Raw genomic sequence first — 16,358 nt, forward strand, 5'->3', positions numbered from 1 at the left:
CAGATGTTAGCTCCAAGTGAGGTCTCCATGCCATCAATAGTTCTGACTGATTACAAATCTGGGGTACCCATGAGTCTCTTCATTCAAGAATTTGCTAAAATCAGTCACAGAATTCAGACCATCTATATAATGGCCTGGAACGTCTGTATACAGAAAGTCTGTAATCAAAGCTCTTAATTGAGGTTGCACTACAAAGGCAAAAACAAAAACAAAAGCCCCATGAATGGACCTCTACAATCTGACTTGGTTAAAGATCTTTATGGTGACCATTCTTCAATCTAAAGCTACCTAGGGACCAGCCCTGAGTTGCTCTTATCAGCATAACAAAGACACACATCATTTAGGAAAACCAAGGGACCCAAGGGTTTATCACCTTTCTTGTCAGAAACCAGGGACAAAAACCAAACAAATTCCTTATTATGCCAGTCAGTATGAGATATTTTTTACTCACCAAAAACCAATCTCTGGCTCCAGCAAGAATGCATTCTGTAAGACAATGAATAGACGGCCCTCCAAACCAGAATGAAATTTTATTGTGTAAAGCTTATAGAGGGACAACTACTATTTTTCTGTACAAAGTACACAACAGTTTTAAATACAACTAAGAGAAATGTGAGTCCTATGACAACATGTGATACAAGCTGAACCATTTACAGACATACTAAAAAAAAATTTTAAAATATCTTCTTTCTCCAAAGAGTCCATTGTGCATCTCTTAGAGCAGAGATAGGGACATATCCCAGGCAAGGTCACAACGGCATTTTATTGCCCTCGATGCTGATTTTCACTGCGTGTGCAGATCTGCTTTTTTTCCTGATATCTGTGAATTTTCTCATCTGCTTATCCAGTCGACTGATACCTTTCTTGGAAGTTGCCTGAAACTAAGAGTGGGGGAGAAATTAAAGAGCAAATTATTAAAATATGTAAATCCAGTTTTGTCTTTCATCTTTTATTGAAGGTTAGCAGTCAGAGAGTTCTTAGCTCTAGAATAATCAGAATATGCTTTCGTGACTTGAAGAACAGAACAAGTACACACAGCAGTGTTAGAAACACATTAAATTTCCAAAGACAAGTTTGGTTGTTCCCTATGCCTTATTTCCAGTCCATGGGAATCTAGAGGAGAGAAGGGGAAATATTTTGACTACAAATCCTCCCAGATCCATCATTTGCATTACATCTAACTTTCTCCCTGTCAAAGAGTAATGTGGGGGGGATGGCCACCTGACATTTTCAAACAGTGCAGCATAAAAAAACCCTAATTCTAAATATTATATCAATCTCAACACGTGGCACTAAGTATTATGAGTTGGCATAAAAATTCATTGTCACATGAGAAAGAGCTATGCCACCATCACACTATTCCTCAGATTTCCTGGGCTGTCCTGAATATCTGACCTCTTTTTGGTTAATGTGCTCTAATTTTAGTACTTAGAATCAGTCCACTCAGAAAGCTCAGCTGCTCAGATCTCTGACAACCACCCAGCACCAAGCAGCTCCACACACTAGGCTGGCCTTCTCTTTCCCACTCCTGGATCCTCCCTCCAAACTCTGAGACCTGACAGATCTGTTCAGGCCCAGCATCAGGGACACACTTAGGAGGGGTCAATCTACTCCTGCTGATGCTTAGTTGTTCCATGCCTGAAAACACACAGATCCCCACAGTACCTAACATAGTTCTAATCTCCCCTCCTAATTCATCAATTCTATATCACACTTCTTCAGGACACCAAAAGTATGTGATATATACAGTTTTATCAGTGAAAAAAAAAAGGAACTTAAAGGACTAGCAAGGAGAGTTTGCTTTAAAAAATTATGGTATGATTGTATGACAACAGAGTATTAAATCACATTCAGTCAAATGGAATTCTACTATGTTGAGTAAAAATCCAATAAGGCATATGAATATGATCACATTACTCCTCAGAAAAAAAACAAAAGAACAAAAAAACAGTAATAATATTTTTGCATGCATATAAAAAGGAGCAGAAAGGAATAATCCAAAATGCTAATATTAAGTTGTGGCAAGATTTCAGGTAGCATTAATTTTGTGCTTTTTGTATTTTTAAGAAGTTTATACAAAAGCATGGATTGCTTCTGCCATTTATTGTTAATTTTAAAAAGCACTCCACAAACTTGACAAACATACAAGAGACAGTGTAGTACATGTTACTGCCTTACTTAATAAACAGTGAAAAATCAGAAACCAGAGGAAAGACTAAATTATTACATATTCATGCAAAGGTCACATAGAGTATTATGTAGCCATTAAAAATACTCTACGGGTGGCTTAACAGGTGAAATGACCAGCTGGGCATGGTGGAGCATACCTGTACTCCCAGCACTCAGGAGGCTGAGGCAGAGGGATCGCTGTGTGCTTGAGACTAGCCTAGGCTACAAAGTGAGTTCAAGGCCAGCCTGAATTAGAGTGAGACCCAGTCTCAAAAAATAAAAATGAAACGAAAAAAACCCAAAAAACAAAAAAGTGAAATGACCAAAATTATAGTAGTACAATTTCAATTATATGAAGTATCAAAAGAAAAAAGGGCAGCAAATCTATCAAACTGGTTTGAATGTTGAGACCATAGATGATTTCTTTTTTTAACCATCTCAAATTTTTCCACAAGTATAAAAGTTAAGTTTCAGGTATAACTGGAAATACATTTAAAACATTAAATTGTTAACAGTGGTGACTTAGTGGAAGAGCAGAGCTTTGGGAATGGAGGTTAATTCACAGTTTCACAATTAAAACTAAAAATGTTTAAAACAAAAGGTTTCATTTGAAAGCTATTTATCACTCCAGTTTTCTTCATGGACAATATGATTTCTAGTAATACTCATTAGTGTCTATACAATGTAAGCATTAAGAGAATATGCAAGAAACCTTCCTGAAGAGGGAAATAGTGTCAGGTAGTTTAAGGACAGTAAGAAAGAAGGTAATATCAGATCATCAGCCCCTAAAACATTAGCTCTTTTCCTTCTTTCTGAGACAGGGCCTTACTGTGTAATGCAGGCTGGCCTTGAACTCACTATGTAGCCCAGGCTGGCCTTAAACTCACAGCAATCCCCCTGCCTCAGCCTCTCAAATGCTGGGATTACAGGCGTGCAGCACCACACCTGATTTCTTACTTTGGCAGGGATTGAATCCAGGGCCTTGAGCACGCTAGGCAAGCACTCTACCACTGAGCCATACCCCTAGATCAAAATATGACTGGATAGAGCTCCAAGGCCAAACTACAGCCCCAATAAAAACCAGCACATTATGACTGTGGTGTGCTGAGAGCTTCTAACTGGAGGTCAGGCCACTCTTCTGCACCTACCCCAGGGTGGTGAGACCAGGACCAGCAGCAGCGGCAGATAGGCATACAGCCCCGGGGAACAGGACTGCTTCCAAAGACTGGCCATTGAGCTCCTATTATGCTTTCTTGGTCATACTATACTGTATTTCCCTGAAAATAAGTCCTAACCAGAAAATAAACCCTAGCATGAATTTTCCTCAAAAATAAGCCCCAGTTAAGACTGTCAGCCAGATTGATGCATTTCATATGCGCACTGCAACACATGATGATGTACTGAATTATAAAATAATATGGATTTCATATGACTAACATTAAATTTTAAAATAAATATAAATCATAATTAAGATGAACTCGAGACTCACCAAGTGACCAATCCGACCAATGCATGAATGACGTGTGCACTTGGTAACAAACGGATGTGCCTGTGTGTAATGTGAATCTTCATAATTCAGTATGTCATGTGTTATAATAATCCACTACGAGTAGGCTACATGGACAAGAAGTACTCATTTAAGGAGAGCTCTACTGCTGGATGTGAGAGGTTGGGGCCAATGGTTCTAGGGGAAATGGAGTTGCAAAAAGTTCTGGCTAGAACTCAGGGTTTGCAGAGTTATGATGATGCTCCAGAAGATGACACGACTATAGATTTTTATACACGAATAAATGAATAAATGTAATTGTTGTACATGAAAAAATAAGATATCCCCTGAAAATAAGTCCTACTGCATCTTTTAGAGCAAAAATTAATATAAGACCTAGTCTTATTTTGGGGGAAACACAGAAGTTTCCAATTCTAAGAAAAGTATTGGGCAAGAAAATAATACAAATGGAGTTTAGAAAGAGGTTAAGAGATAGCAAGAAAAAAGGAGAAGTTAAAAAAAGAAATGGAGAGAGGATACCAAAGGACATATAGATGGTATCAGTTTTTTAAAAAAAGAAGTACTACAGAGGAAGAAGTCCTTGGCACAGAAGTAATCCTCCTCTATCCTTATTTATTCTCAGTAAGTAAGAAAGCAGGCTCTGTCTTGACAGTTGCTTGACAGCGTAGTTAACTGGAAGGAAGGTAAGTGGAGCCTGTGCAAATAATTGCCAAAGCAGAGGTCAGAGAAGCACAAAAGGCAGGCAACATGCATAAACTCTGTACACTGCAGCAAAGGTGCTGCCATGAATCTCAGAGCACACAGGGTCAAGGGGTACGGCTTATGAATCTTCTCAAGTCACTTCTGACCATGTACTGAATGAGCTTTGTATCATGAGTTCTCAATTGCATGTTACTGAGCCACTGACAACTGGAAACTCTCCCTTCTACCAAGAAGCCACCAGCCAGTTTATATGCCTGTATGCAGACTACTATGATGCTTGGCCCTGACAGAAGTCTTTTTTATAAAAAAACAGGTACTGGACAGGAAGAACAAAATGCCTACCAGGGAAGTAATGGCCTATTAGTCTCTAGGGCACTGCCAAAGGAAGGAACTTCCATGATAACTTCTAAATATCAGAGAGGCCACGCCTGTCTCAAGGGGCCTGTCAGGGTCACTACTTCAGAAACTAACACAGAGAGGCCTTTCTGGTTAAGAAAGCACATGCGCACCTGCCTTCACTCTGCTGACAATGCAAGCCCATGCACCCATGCTTCCTTGAGGATACCTCTCAGATACACTCTGGGAGGGCCAGGCCTACAAGGGCATCCTGTTGCCTTCAATACTGAACTTGACAGCACGGTGCACTTTGCTGAGCCGTTTCTGTTCTGCAAATCGCCGTTTATGCTTTTCCAATCGGCTTAAGCCTTTTTTAAGAATACCAGGCTAGAAAGAGTGGTTTAATTAGAGAATAAGAAAGATTACCAAGAAGCGGTGTTTGAGAAATGTCTACAATGATGACAGAGGAAGTGTCTAACCTAACAATTTCACAACAGAATTGCTTAAACAGCTGGAAGAGAAAGGGAGGGGGGACTCTGTGGAAGCATGAAAACTGGTACTTACGTTGTTCTTAACAACAAACATCACTGCACCAGAACACTCTAGGCTTCAAAATTCCCTTGAAATAGGGGCTAGGGATTTAGCTCAGTGGCACCGTGCCTATCTTGCAAGGGCAAGGTCCTGAGTTTGATCCCCAGTACTAGAAAAAAAAAATTCCTTTGAAATAAAGGGATTAATAGGGAGAAACTTCTGGTCACATGATACTGGTTTAAGTGAAGAAAAGCTTATCAGCAATGAACTTTAATCTTGGGTAATACTTTTCCCTATCTTGATTGTTTGACCTGTGATTTGGCTACATAAAAGGTCAATAAACAGATGTTTATAAATGAGATAAACCTTAAGAGATGTAAGGATTCTTAAACACAAAGAAAAAATATTAAATGGTAATATGCATCTGAAGTCCACCCTGCTCCTCCTCTGCTTGCTTACCCGAGATGACTCCATTTCCACATTCCACTTGGGCCTGACAACATAGTCCTTATTTGAAGGCATTGGGACCCTTGCTCGGGCACAGAATCCAGGATCTCCAGGCCTAAGAGCTCTGAGAAAAAGGAAAAGGAAAAGCATGCTGATTGCAGTGCAGTCAGCCACTGTGGAGCCCAGAAGCCAACCTCCTGCTCCCAGTCCTACACTATCCAGCTGCAATGCTTCAAAACTGTCCTCTGCCCTCCCAAAGTCACTGCCTTATGCTCCTGCCCTCTAAGTTAAGTGTGTTATCAGATACACTGCTGTCCTGTGTGAATCTCCCAAAGCCAAGTTCCTCTGCATTCACAGGAATCTTCTTTGCTCTCTGTAGGATGGATATCATCATATCCTCTCCTTCCAAGACTGGTCCTCCAGCAGGACTCTGAATCCTAAGTTCACAGGTCTCGTGGAGTTACTCAGGAGTTCACTTGTGAGGTGAAAAATCATGTAGTCAAAATGAGCCCCAAGACCCTATGATGAATGTTATGATTACACATATCTAAAATGTACTAAGAAATGTTTTGCTTTAAGAAAAAGAGCCAAGAGGGCTGGGGAGGCCCAGTGGTTCCACCGCCTGCCTTGCAAGTGCAAGGTCCCAAGTTTAATCCCCAGTACCAAAAAAAAAAAAAAAGCCCCTGTGTAGATGGCTGGGCACTCCACTTTTGGGTAACTTCCTCTAGTGGTGAATGGAAAGTGGTGTATCTTGTGAGTGAGGAGACAAGGATAGACTCTCTAAATTGTTTCTATTCCCTTGTATGGTTTGCCCTCCATTCTCCACTCTTTATAGTTTTTTTGTGTAGTACTAGGGATTGAACCTAAGGCATCACACATGTTAAATAAGCAAGCACTCTACCACTTGCCTTTTACACTGTATTTTGAAACAAGGTTTCATTAAGTTGCCCAAGGTGGTCTTCAATTTGCAATCCTCCTGCCTAACCTCGAGTTGCTGAGATCTCAGGCATGTGTCACTGTATCCAGCTCTAGTTTGCCCCATGTTTTAACATTAAGCTTTCTATAATTTTCCATATATCTGACTAGCCAGCGAAAATTCTCAACTCTTCTTTGCTCCTTGAAACCACTGTCTCAACACCAAAACTTATCTATAAACATGTTTGCACTTTGCTTTTTCTAGCTCATCTCCCACCCTCCTCTTGCAATGTGGATGCTGACTGCCAATACTCCCAGCACTCTTCTGTACCTGGATTCTGTGCCCTGCTTTACCACTGCCCACCTCACATGCACCCTCAATCCTCTTCTGGCATTGCTCTAACATGCGTGAGCACATTCTCTCTCTCCACTAGTCACTTTGCTTTCCAAAGTTGATTCATTTCTTTTCTTTTCTGCAATACTAGGGATTGAACCCAGGGCTTTGCACATGCCAGGCAAGTGCTCTACTACTGAGCTACCTCTTCAGCCCAGCTTAATTTCTTTCTTTCTCTACACTCTTTCCTTTTTTTTGCGGTACCAGGAATTGAACTCAGAACTTTTGCTTGTGAGGCAATTGTGGTGCTACTGAGCTAAATCCCCGGCCCTCTCTACCCTCTCTTAATTCAACAATTTTTCTGATGATAACAATCAAATACATGTCTCTAGCCCAAATCCCAATTTCTAGACCTATGATATAGAAGTTCTTCATTAGGCACCTCATATTTAATAGCTTGAAATGATACTCACCAATGACCACAAATTTGTCCCTTCTTTAATTTTAATGAATGGTAATTATCACTGTCTCAGTATGTGGCTTAAAATTTTGGTTGGAGCCTTCAATTCTAGCCAAATTCTCCCCTACTAGGTTACCAGCTCTGGTAGTGTTGCTGCTGCCATGTCCTCCCAACCTTCTGCTCCTACATGTCTCTGTTGACTTGGTTTAACAGTGTGACTATTTTCTAATAACAGCAAGAAAAATGTAGCTATCAACACGCTTTCACAATAATGGAAAATAAGTTTCAGAATTTTCAGTCAGATGCTATGGGCCAGTTACTGGTTTAATATCTAATCATAATAATTTTTTTTCCTTTTGCAAAATACATCAAAATGTGTTCCTAATAAAACATGTCACATACAAAAAATTTTGATATAAATTTGATATCTTAATATCTTCTTTGGGGCACTGTTTTGGAGTGAACACATTATGTTTTACACAATGTGTAGATGTGATTGTTCTACAAGAATCTCAACTCCAGAAGATGTTCTTACAGGTGAAATAGTTTCACACATCAGTATTAGGGATCAGCTGAAACTGTGCTGAGCAGGCTATAAAGTATTATTGAATTGGCTTATCAATTAGCTCTTGATTAAACTGTGAGTCTTTCCTAGGCCTGCGTGACTTGCTACATGAGCCTTCGGCTGCCATGTAGAAGCAGAATTCCCTATGCCAGCATCACAGTTGAGGCCTCAATGGTCGGTGAAACTGTGGTGTCCTTGATAGCAAGATGACACTGCAGCTGAGGATTTATGACTCTTATGTAGCCATTCTCCCAGAACAAATGTTAGTTCTACCAACTCTTCTTCCTGGTTCTGTTGATTTGTTTCACAGCATCCAGTTACATTGGCCTTAGCCCTTCCTATACAATGCTCTGGACATCAGCATTCCAAATTAAACCTGGTGGCTTTATATCTAGGCTTAAAAGTGTTCTATGGCATCACAAAGAGAAGTGAAAATGCCTCATCTTGATTTTATCCCTCACTAAGCCACATCAGTCTCTCCAATTTTGTTTTGCACCACTCCCGACCCCACACTGCTGCTCACTCACTTCCATCTACTTGCCACTCTGAGACCAAACCTTGTTCACTGACCCCATGTCCTAGCCCATTATCCCTCTCTACACTTACACCTGAGAGCATGGGCTGTCTGCTTTTGTATTCAGAAAACTTAAGAAGACTAGCACCTTAAAACAGCAACAAAAATTTAATGAATGAACTGTTAATTTTCCAAAGTACTATTTTTCTTAAGGTAGCAAACAGAAATCCTCTATACACTCTAGTAAGAAAAATTAATACAAAAACCTTACTTCTCCTCTCCTGTTAGCACCTTTTCTAGGTCTCTTCGGGGTGTCTGGCCACCAGTGCTAGGAAAAGAGTAAAGTGAGATTACTGAGAACCTTTAGACCCTTTTAACTAAGCAAAGAACAAACCAGAATATCAGTTTGACCATAATTAGTTCCTTTATACTGGATCAGGGAAAATAACTTCTAGTCATTTAGAAGTACTGTTCATTTGCCTAACAGGTTTCATGCTGTGTGAGGCAACTCCGTATGTGACCATCCTCTTGGATGCAACTGTGTCCAGTATATTCACCCAAACAGAATAGTAACTTCATTTTCTCCCAGGATTTTGGAAATGGACTAGGAAAGTAATTTTGTGCAAGTGGCTGGATCAACACATTCCCCAGAACCATGAAAGAGGGCCCATAGGAACAAATTTACCCAGAAAGGTCTTGGTATGGGGGGAAGACCCTTACCATACACTACCATATTTAACTAAAAGGATATTATAAACTGCTTTCTTCTCAGACATAACAAATAAGAGGAAAGACAAAATTCTATCAGCTTGCAGATGATCCCAAGATCCTATGATCTCCTCTCCCCAACACAGGTAATGATATTACCCCACTTACTCATACCTGTCCTTCATACCTGCTCAGTCGTCGTCGTTGAGGCATTTGTTCTAGATCTCTCTGCTCCCTTTCTTCTCTTGTCATTCCTTTGTAGTTTGAGGTAAGACCAAATATAGGCCGAGACCACTCATCTGTAACAAGAAAAAAAAATCAATTACTTAGTCCACAAAACAGAATTTTCTCCTGCTAGGCTTTTAAATAATCACACCCTTGTACAGTGATGGTGAACCTTTTAGAGCTTTCAATGATACAAACAGCCTGCTACAGCACACATACTGTAGGTTTGCCACCATTGCTCTAGATCCTTAACATATGCTCTTCTTAATAATGCTATTATTTCAGGACCATTCACAGGATAAACACAGCATAATATCAGTATGGTAACAAACCCTAGATAACTCAGGAAAATAGTGAAAAAAGACCAATTCAATCAGTAATCACCAGAGATGTAAAGAAAGAAACATCTGACCTGCTTTGACAGTCATAAATGAGCTGGGATGATACTTCAAAAAAATCTAATTTTCTTTTTAAAAAGTATTTCTAAAAAGCAGCTTAATTTCTAGGCTTACTCTGCTGAAAACAGGAAATATTTAAATTCTTCTACTTTCTTATCCTAACCAAAAACAGCCTCCCTATCACTTGTCAAAATGGTCTAAATCTTTAAAAATTACATTTCTAAGCCAGGTGTGGTAGCATATACCTGTAATCCTAGCACTTGGGAGGCTGAGGCAGGAGGATTGTTATGAGTTTGAGGCCAGCTGGGGCTACACAGAATTCAAGGCCAGCCTCACTGCAAAGTGAGACCCTGTCTCAAAAAAGCAAACAAACAAATAAATAAAATAAATAATAAAAATTACATTTTAATAGTATGGTGTAGACTATATTTCCTTAATTCTAATACAGTTGCTCAGTAACCATGAAAAAAAGTACAACATGTATATTCTTCACTCACTAAAGGTCCAGAGGTGCTAAATGATGAGTCTGTCTGAAACATAATGTAGTTTACTGCTGCATTAATACACTATATAAACCAGAAAGCACGTTTACAGACAAAAAACAGACATAGTCACACTAAGAAAAGAGGTAGGGATTCTCAGGGGTCTACATTATATTCTAAAACTGTCCCACTGATTCCACCCCAGGATTCAGAATCACTATTGTAACTCAGGTATACTAGAAAGAATACTCTTTCTCTCAGTCTGGGGGGAGCTGAGAAACACTGCTTTAAAGCAATCCAAAGTTTATCATTCAATAGACAGTAAATTGCAGACCAAAGATGGTATTTTGGCTCTGGTTTATAAGAGAAATTTATATTTCTCTCAACATTTTGATAATCTTAAAAATTTAACAGTTTCCAAATACAGAAGCTTAAATATCTTTCCAATGTGAAGCATGGGAAGAGTTGAGCGAGATAATGAAAACAAATACAGATTTCATTCTTAAAACTGAAGGATTTCAGAAATAATACGGCACTTGAATAAATGTATTTCAGTTAGGCTCTGGATTTCTATGTTAAGATTTCACTATTAAGAACATGAGGGCCGGGGATTTAGCTCAGTGGTTTTGCCATGTGCTGCACAAGCGCAAGGACCTGAGTTCAATCCCTGGTACCATTAAAAAAAAAAAGAACATGAAAAAGGTTCTGGAGATCATTAAGAAGTAATAACTGCAGTGGTAGTAACTATAACAGGGCTAATATTTCTTGAGTACTTACTATGTGCTAGACATTGTGCTTTCTAAACTCTCACCTAATCTTTTTTTTTTTTTTTTTTTTTTTTAAGAGTAGGCAAATTTATTGAGAGAAAGATAGCTTCTGTCCAAGACAGACAGAAGGTGGACCGGAAAGTGGGTTGCCCCTCATCTAATCTTTATAATAACCCAAAGAAAACACATGTCAACTTTACAAAGGAGGAGACCAAGCATGGAGTGTAAATCATTAACTAAGGATATGCAGTAAGGGAGTAGTGGACCCATGCTGGAACCAGGTATGGCTAACTCCAGGGCCTGAATTCTACCCTCTCCATGTTTGTGATCCATGACTAGATAATACATGCTACAAATTCCCTATGATGAATGTGATCATTATGTATGGCAAATGTGTACCTAAAAAGGGTAATACATGCTTTTACTTGCTATATTTAACACTGGAGAGCATATTAAGTATGCTGAGAAGCATTTTAAGTGTAAAAAAAAGCTGGTATTTACAAGAAGCTACTAAAATGTTTCTATTCTACTTAACTGACTCATTTAAAATAAATATTGGTAAAAAATACAGTTAGCTTTTATATACATGTCTCTCTATACAGACAAAAACAACAAACAAAAAGCAAAATTTACATACTGATTAATTTCCCTGCCATGTCCTTGTTGGACCTTGATTCCTTGGGGTGTTTATAGAGATACATCACTGCTCGTCCAATCCCACTATGCTTCAGGGTCTCCTGGCTCACACTAGGTAGCTGGGGAACATAAACACATACACACAAATTAATCACTCAGAAGCTGGGAGCTTTGCTAATCTATGCTAAAGGACCTTTAAGACCTGGTTCATTCACATCAGAACAAATTTTAAAAGTTCATTTCCAAGATTTATAGATACTGAACACATAGATCCTTTGTGTTCACATCAGAAGTTGAGAGTTTAATATTATCATTAAGTTGAACTAAAACTGACCAGTGTGAGAAAGTGTGAACCAAGCATACTTACAAGTAGCAGTTTAATACAGGAGTTGGCACAGGCCTCAGAAGTCAACACACCTAAGACTGAACCCAAGCACAGCCACCTGCCTGCTATCTGACCTTGGACAAGCCATTTAACTTCTGAGTCTTCATTTCCTCATCTGTAAAATGGAGACAATACGTCTACCTTACAGGTTTATTGTGAGGAATAGGTGAGGCAATACATACACAAAGCACCTGGCACAGTGCCTGGCACATAGATTCCTCAGGAATTCCTTGGCAAGTTAAGGAGCTGGCCCAAGGCATCAAAGTCATGCAAGGAAGCATAGCTCGAGTCCGTACAGGTTCACATGACTCTGAACTTAAATGTCCACTACTGGATTGTTCTTCACAGAGACACCATTGCTACTTCAAAATCTTTTGTTCAACACTACAGTTACAAGAAGTTTTATGGCCTCTTCCTTTTTATGTTCATTTTATTAGGTAGTTCCTTTTTCCAGTCCCTTTTTGGAAGGCTTTGGCAGAAAGAATTCATAAATACACAGTAAAATAGAGAGGTCAAGCAAATACAAGCCACATCAGATAATTAATGAAGCACAATCAGATTATCTGCTGCTAACCTCTTGCAGAATCTTCAACAGCTCCTCCCGAATCTTAAGCGCTGGCAAACTCCTATCTGGTAGAGGTGAGAGCCACTCTTTGATAGCAGACATCACACCACTGTCAATAAATGTTTCTTTAAGGTCCTGTCTGCAATAATAACAATAAAAAAGTCAGGTCTATGAACCTTAGTTCCACTGCCTCTCTGTCAGACTTTTCTTACATGTTTAGTGATATTTCAAAATATCACTTAAAAAACTATAATATACATTCAATATTACTGGGCCTCTATTCTGGTCTCAAAAGCAGAATAAAATTTTTTATTTTCTAGAAAAATATATACTTGACCAGCAAAGATGATTTGTTAAAAACAAAATCAGAATAAACTCTAATCACACAAGACAGATTAATGCTGATAGGAATGGTACATTGCTCACTCTATCAGAATAATAATTCTTAAAACAGTTTGAGGAGGCAGAGAAACCAGAATTGTGCTATTCTTTGCAGGACACAAGTTGGTAATTAAATTCCACTTTAAGCAACAGAATCGATTACATTTATAGAAAACCTAGCCACACAGTTCTGCCTGTTGGGACTGAAGCAGCAATTGTTAGTCACAGTTGTCTGAAGTCATGCTGGGGGCTCATTAATGTACTAATGCATTTCAGCCATCAAAAACAGGCTGTGACTTTATTCAAAGAGAAAGCAAAACTGCCAATGAACAAGAGAAAACCAATGAAAAAATTTCTTAACAAGGACCTAATAAGAAGGGCATCATTATTATAGAAAGATTAATGGTCATGATTTATAGGGACATACAAGTTTTGAATAATATATATTTCAAGTTGCCTTCCAAGATTTGTCTTGTTTTTAATCACACTGAGAAAACAGAAGCAATTTTACCAGACCCCAAACTGTCTATGAAGAATAAAATTAGTAGTTTTCAAGATTTCCTTTCATTAAGTCAGTTTTTTGTTTCTATCAGGCATCAAAGTTTAAGAAAAATTAATGAAATGTAATTTAGGAAATTTTATTTATTATTGTATTTCTGTGATCTGACAGATACTATCATTATTTAATACCCTAGAATACCAGTACATAGTTTGAATATTACACCATTAAATGAAAAACTTTTTCAAGAAAAGAAAATACTGGGCCAGGGGTTTAGCTCAGTGGCACCACGCCTGCCTCGCAACTACAAGGTCCTAAATTTGATCCCCAGTACCAGAAAAAAAAAAAAAAAGAAAGAAAGAAAGAAAAGAAAATACTTACTTCTTAAGATGCATAACCACAGTAGGCAATAAAGTTAATTTTTTCAGAGCTGGCTTTTTTTGATTGTTCAACTGTCTGTCTTCCTATTCAGAAAAAACAAAAAAGATTTTTAAAATATAGAACTAATTGTTACTAATGAATTATTACCACTGTAATTCTGAACCTTAGTGTAGCAGTTTCTCAAAGAAACTGCAACTTTTTGCCAGATGTGGTGGAACATGCTTGTAATCCTAGCACTCTGGGAGCAGAGGCATGAGGATTCCAAGATTAAGGCCCACCTGCACAACTAAGTAAGATCGTCTCAAAACAAGTCAAAAAACCAACACCACCAGCACTACCCACCACCACCACCAACGGGTGGGATACAGATCAGTATGAAGGCTCTGGGTTCAATCTTCAGTTCTGAAAAAAACTACAATTTTTCCTATGAGACAGGATAATTAAATATTAATATACAGACATTCTTCATTTAACAACCTACTTATGGCCCTGCATCTACGTCATTAAATGACTTGGTTGCTAAATGAGGAATCCTATATAGCATGTACATTAAAATATTCAGAACAATGAAATGGTCAAAGGAAACTCCAACTTGATGACTTTGCTTTTACTTGCATAACTCTTACATGCAGTACTGTAATGTGTAACAAAACATAAAACTGCAGTACTGTACAGTACAATCGGCAAAAATTACAGTACTATATAAACAAGGTGTATGGCACCAAAAAAATAAATGGATCCTAAGTCTGAACAGCGCACCTCAATTATAAGCCCAATTATAAGACATTAAACAGATAGGTTGTTATATGAGGAATGTCTGTATTATGAATATACATATTTTTTCTATCTGTGTTAGTCAAACCCATAAAATTATTACAGTAGTTACCTTCAAAAATTCTAAATCAAGAGGTACAATTTTAATTTCAAATACTGGCAGAATTATCAAGTTTTCAGTTCATTCAAAGGACAAATTATTATAGCTGGTAAGTTTTAGTTCATCTTCAAGAATTAATCTTCCACATATAAGACATGTATGCTATATTACCAAATAAGAGTTTTGGTAGTTACTTGGGTAATTTTTATATTTTAGTTATGAAAAATGTCAAATTCTATAAATATAGAATGTACCTGGTCCTGTACATTTAAACAAGTAATCACATAGGGCAGTCTTACTTTAGCTAGATCTTGACCTATTTTCCCCTCTGCTCTTGTTCTTAAACAGATCCCAGACATGGATCATTGAATCCATTAATACTTCAGCAAGTATGTCTAAAAGAACTGGTACTAGTTACTAATGAATTATAGCTATTGTAACTGGTTTTTAAAGTTAACACTTGGACAATTTTTACAATTTGGACAGATTTTTAATATGTAATGAATTAGATGTGATCTCTTGATAACAGGCAAGAGAATGACACAATTGTATCTTTAAAATTTATTTCAGATGATTTAGCCAACTTCTATCATCACTTTTTGCTCCTCCCCCTACAAAAGAAAAGCTCTTTTCTGCCTGCTGAGATGCTTGCAGATCTCATAGATAGGGCTTTCCCCCTACTGTATTACTCTTTTCTTGAACAGTCATGTCTTATGTCAACCAGCATTTCATCTAGAACAATGTCTAGAAACCGAATGAGGACAATAACAATTATGGCAGCACAACTCCCCTTCCACTTAACCCCAACTACATATGCATAGGAATCCTCCTTTCCAATGAGTTTGGAAAAGTGGGGAAGCATATAAAAAGCACTGAGCTGAGGGATAGGTTGTGGATATATGTCCTCACTTCCCAAACATTTAGAAATTCAGGGTAATCAGGTCCACCCTGGGGAAAATGAAAGAACCAGGAACCACACACCATAGTTCCTCCTGATATAAACCCACATGTTGAGTGGGGAGTCTCCTCCTGACTCTCCTGCAGCCAACCTATGCAGTTCAAGGAGATAGGAGCTATGGAGGTAGCCCAAAAATACTGCAACTGGGCCCAAGTCACTGCACAGGAGACAGGACAGGACAATGGCATGGTGCCCACCACCCCAGCCCCACACTACATGGGATGGAGGGCAGAGCAGTGTATCAGTGATGGACTTGCACTGCAGACCCTGGGAGGTTGGGTCCCTCCAAAGTCAGATCCTGATGGTTTCAACCAATCCCTCTCTCAGCCTTGGGATGCTAGTCTCCCCTCAGCAGTTCACCATTTCCAGATTCCAGGTTTTTCATGTCCAACACATGCAACCTGTGGCCAGAGTGATGGAGGCTTGGCCACCTGGGGCTGCTTTCAGCAGCATACAGGGTTGCCAGTATGGTGGTGCCACAGTGAAGACTCTCAGGGCTATGGAGCATCACCTCCTCCCTAATGACACAATCTTATGACCCTTTTTATATATAAAGATTTGTCGAACTTGGTGGTGGAATAGTCAAACCTGAGAACAAGTTAAACCAGCAAAGCCATTC

General features: G+C 38.7%; 1 protein-coding gene across 10 annotated transcripts in view; it reads right to left on the reverse strand.

The window, feature by feature from the left end:
• Positions 1 to 511: 511 nt before the first annotated feature.
• Iws1 (interacts with SUPT6H, CTD assembly factor 1) overlaps positions 512 to 16,358 on the reverse strand; it is a 39,777-nt gene continuing 23,930 nt past the window's right edge. For 6 of the 10 annotated variants that reach the window (XM_004835958.4, XM_004835957.4, XM_087198528.1 and 3 more), the window contains 7 exons: positions 13,908 to 13,990; positions 12,656 to 12,785; positions 11,698 to 11,815; positions 9,376 to 9,487; positions 8,752 to 8,808; positions 5,705 to 5,816; positions 512 to 881 (listed from right to left, as the gene is read on the reverse strand). In XM_004835958.4, coding sequence (XP_004836015.1) covers positions 750 to 881; positions 5,705 to 5,816; positions 8,752 to 8,808; positions 9,376 to 9,487; positions 11,698 to 11,815; positions 12,656 to 12,785; positions 13,908 to 13,990 — 744 coding nt within the window. In that variant the 3' untranslated portion in view covers positions 512 to 749. Of the gene's footprint in view, positions 882 to 4,943; positions 5,102 to 5,704; positions 5,817 to 8,751; positions 8,809 to 9,362; positions 9,488 to 11,697; positions 11,816 to 12,655; positions 12,786 to 13,907; positions 13,991 to 16,358 lie in introns of those variants that run through there. The other 4 variants (XM_087198521.1, XR_002398233.2, XR_015446309.1 and 1 more) reach the window with 4 other exon arrangements.

This window comes from Heterocephalus glaber, unplaced genomic scaffold, assembly GCF_053883595.1.
Source record: "Heterocephalus glaber isolate CG9 unplaced genomic scaffold, H.glaber_assembly_v1.0 deba00000347, whole genome shotgun sequence".
NCBI lineage: Eukaryota > Metazoa > Chordata > Mammalia > Rodentia > Bathyergidae > Heterocephalus > Heterocephalus glaber.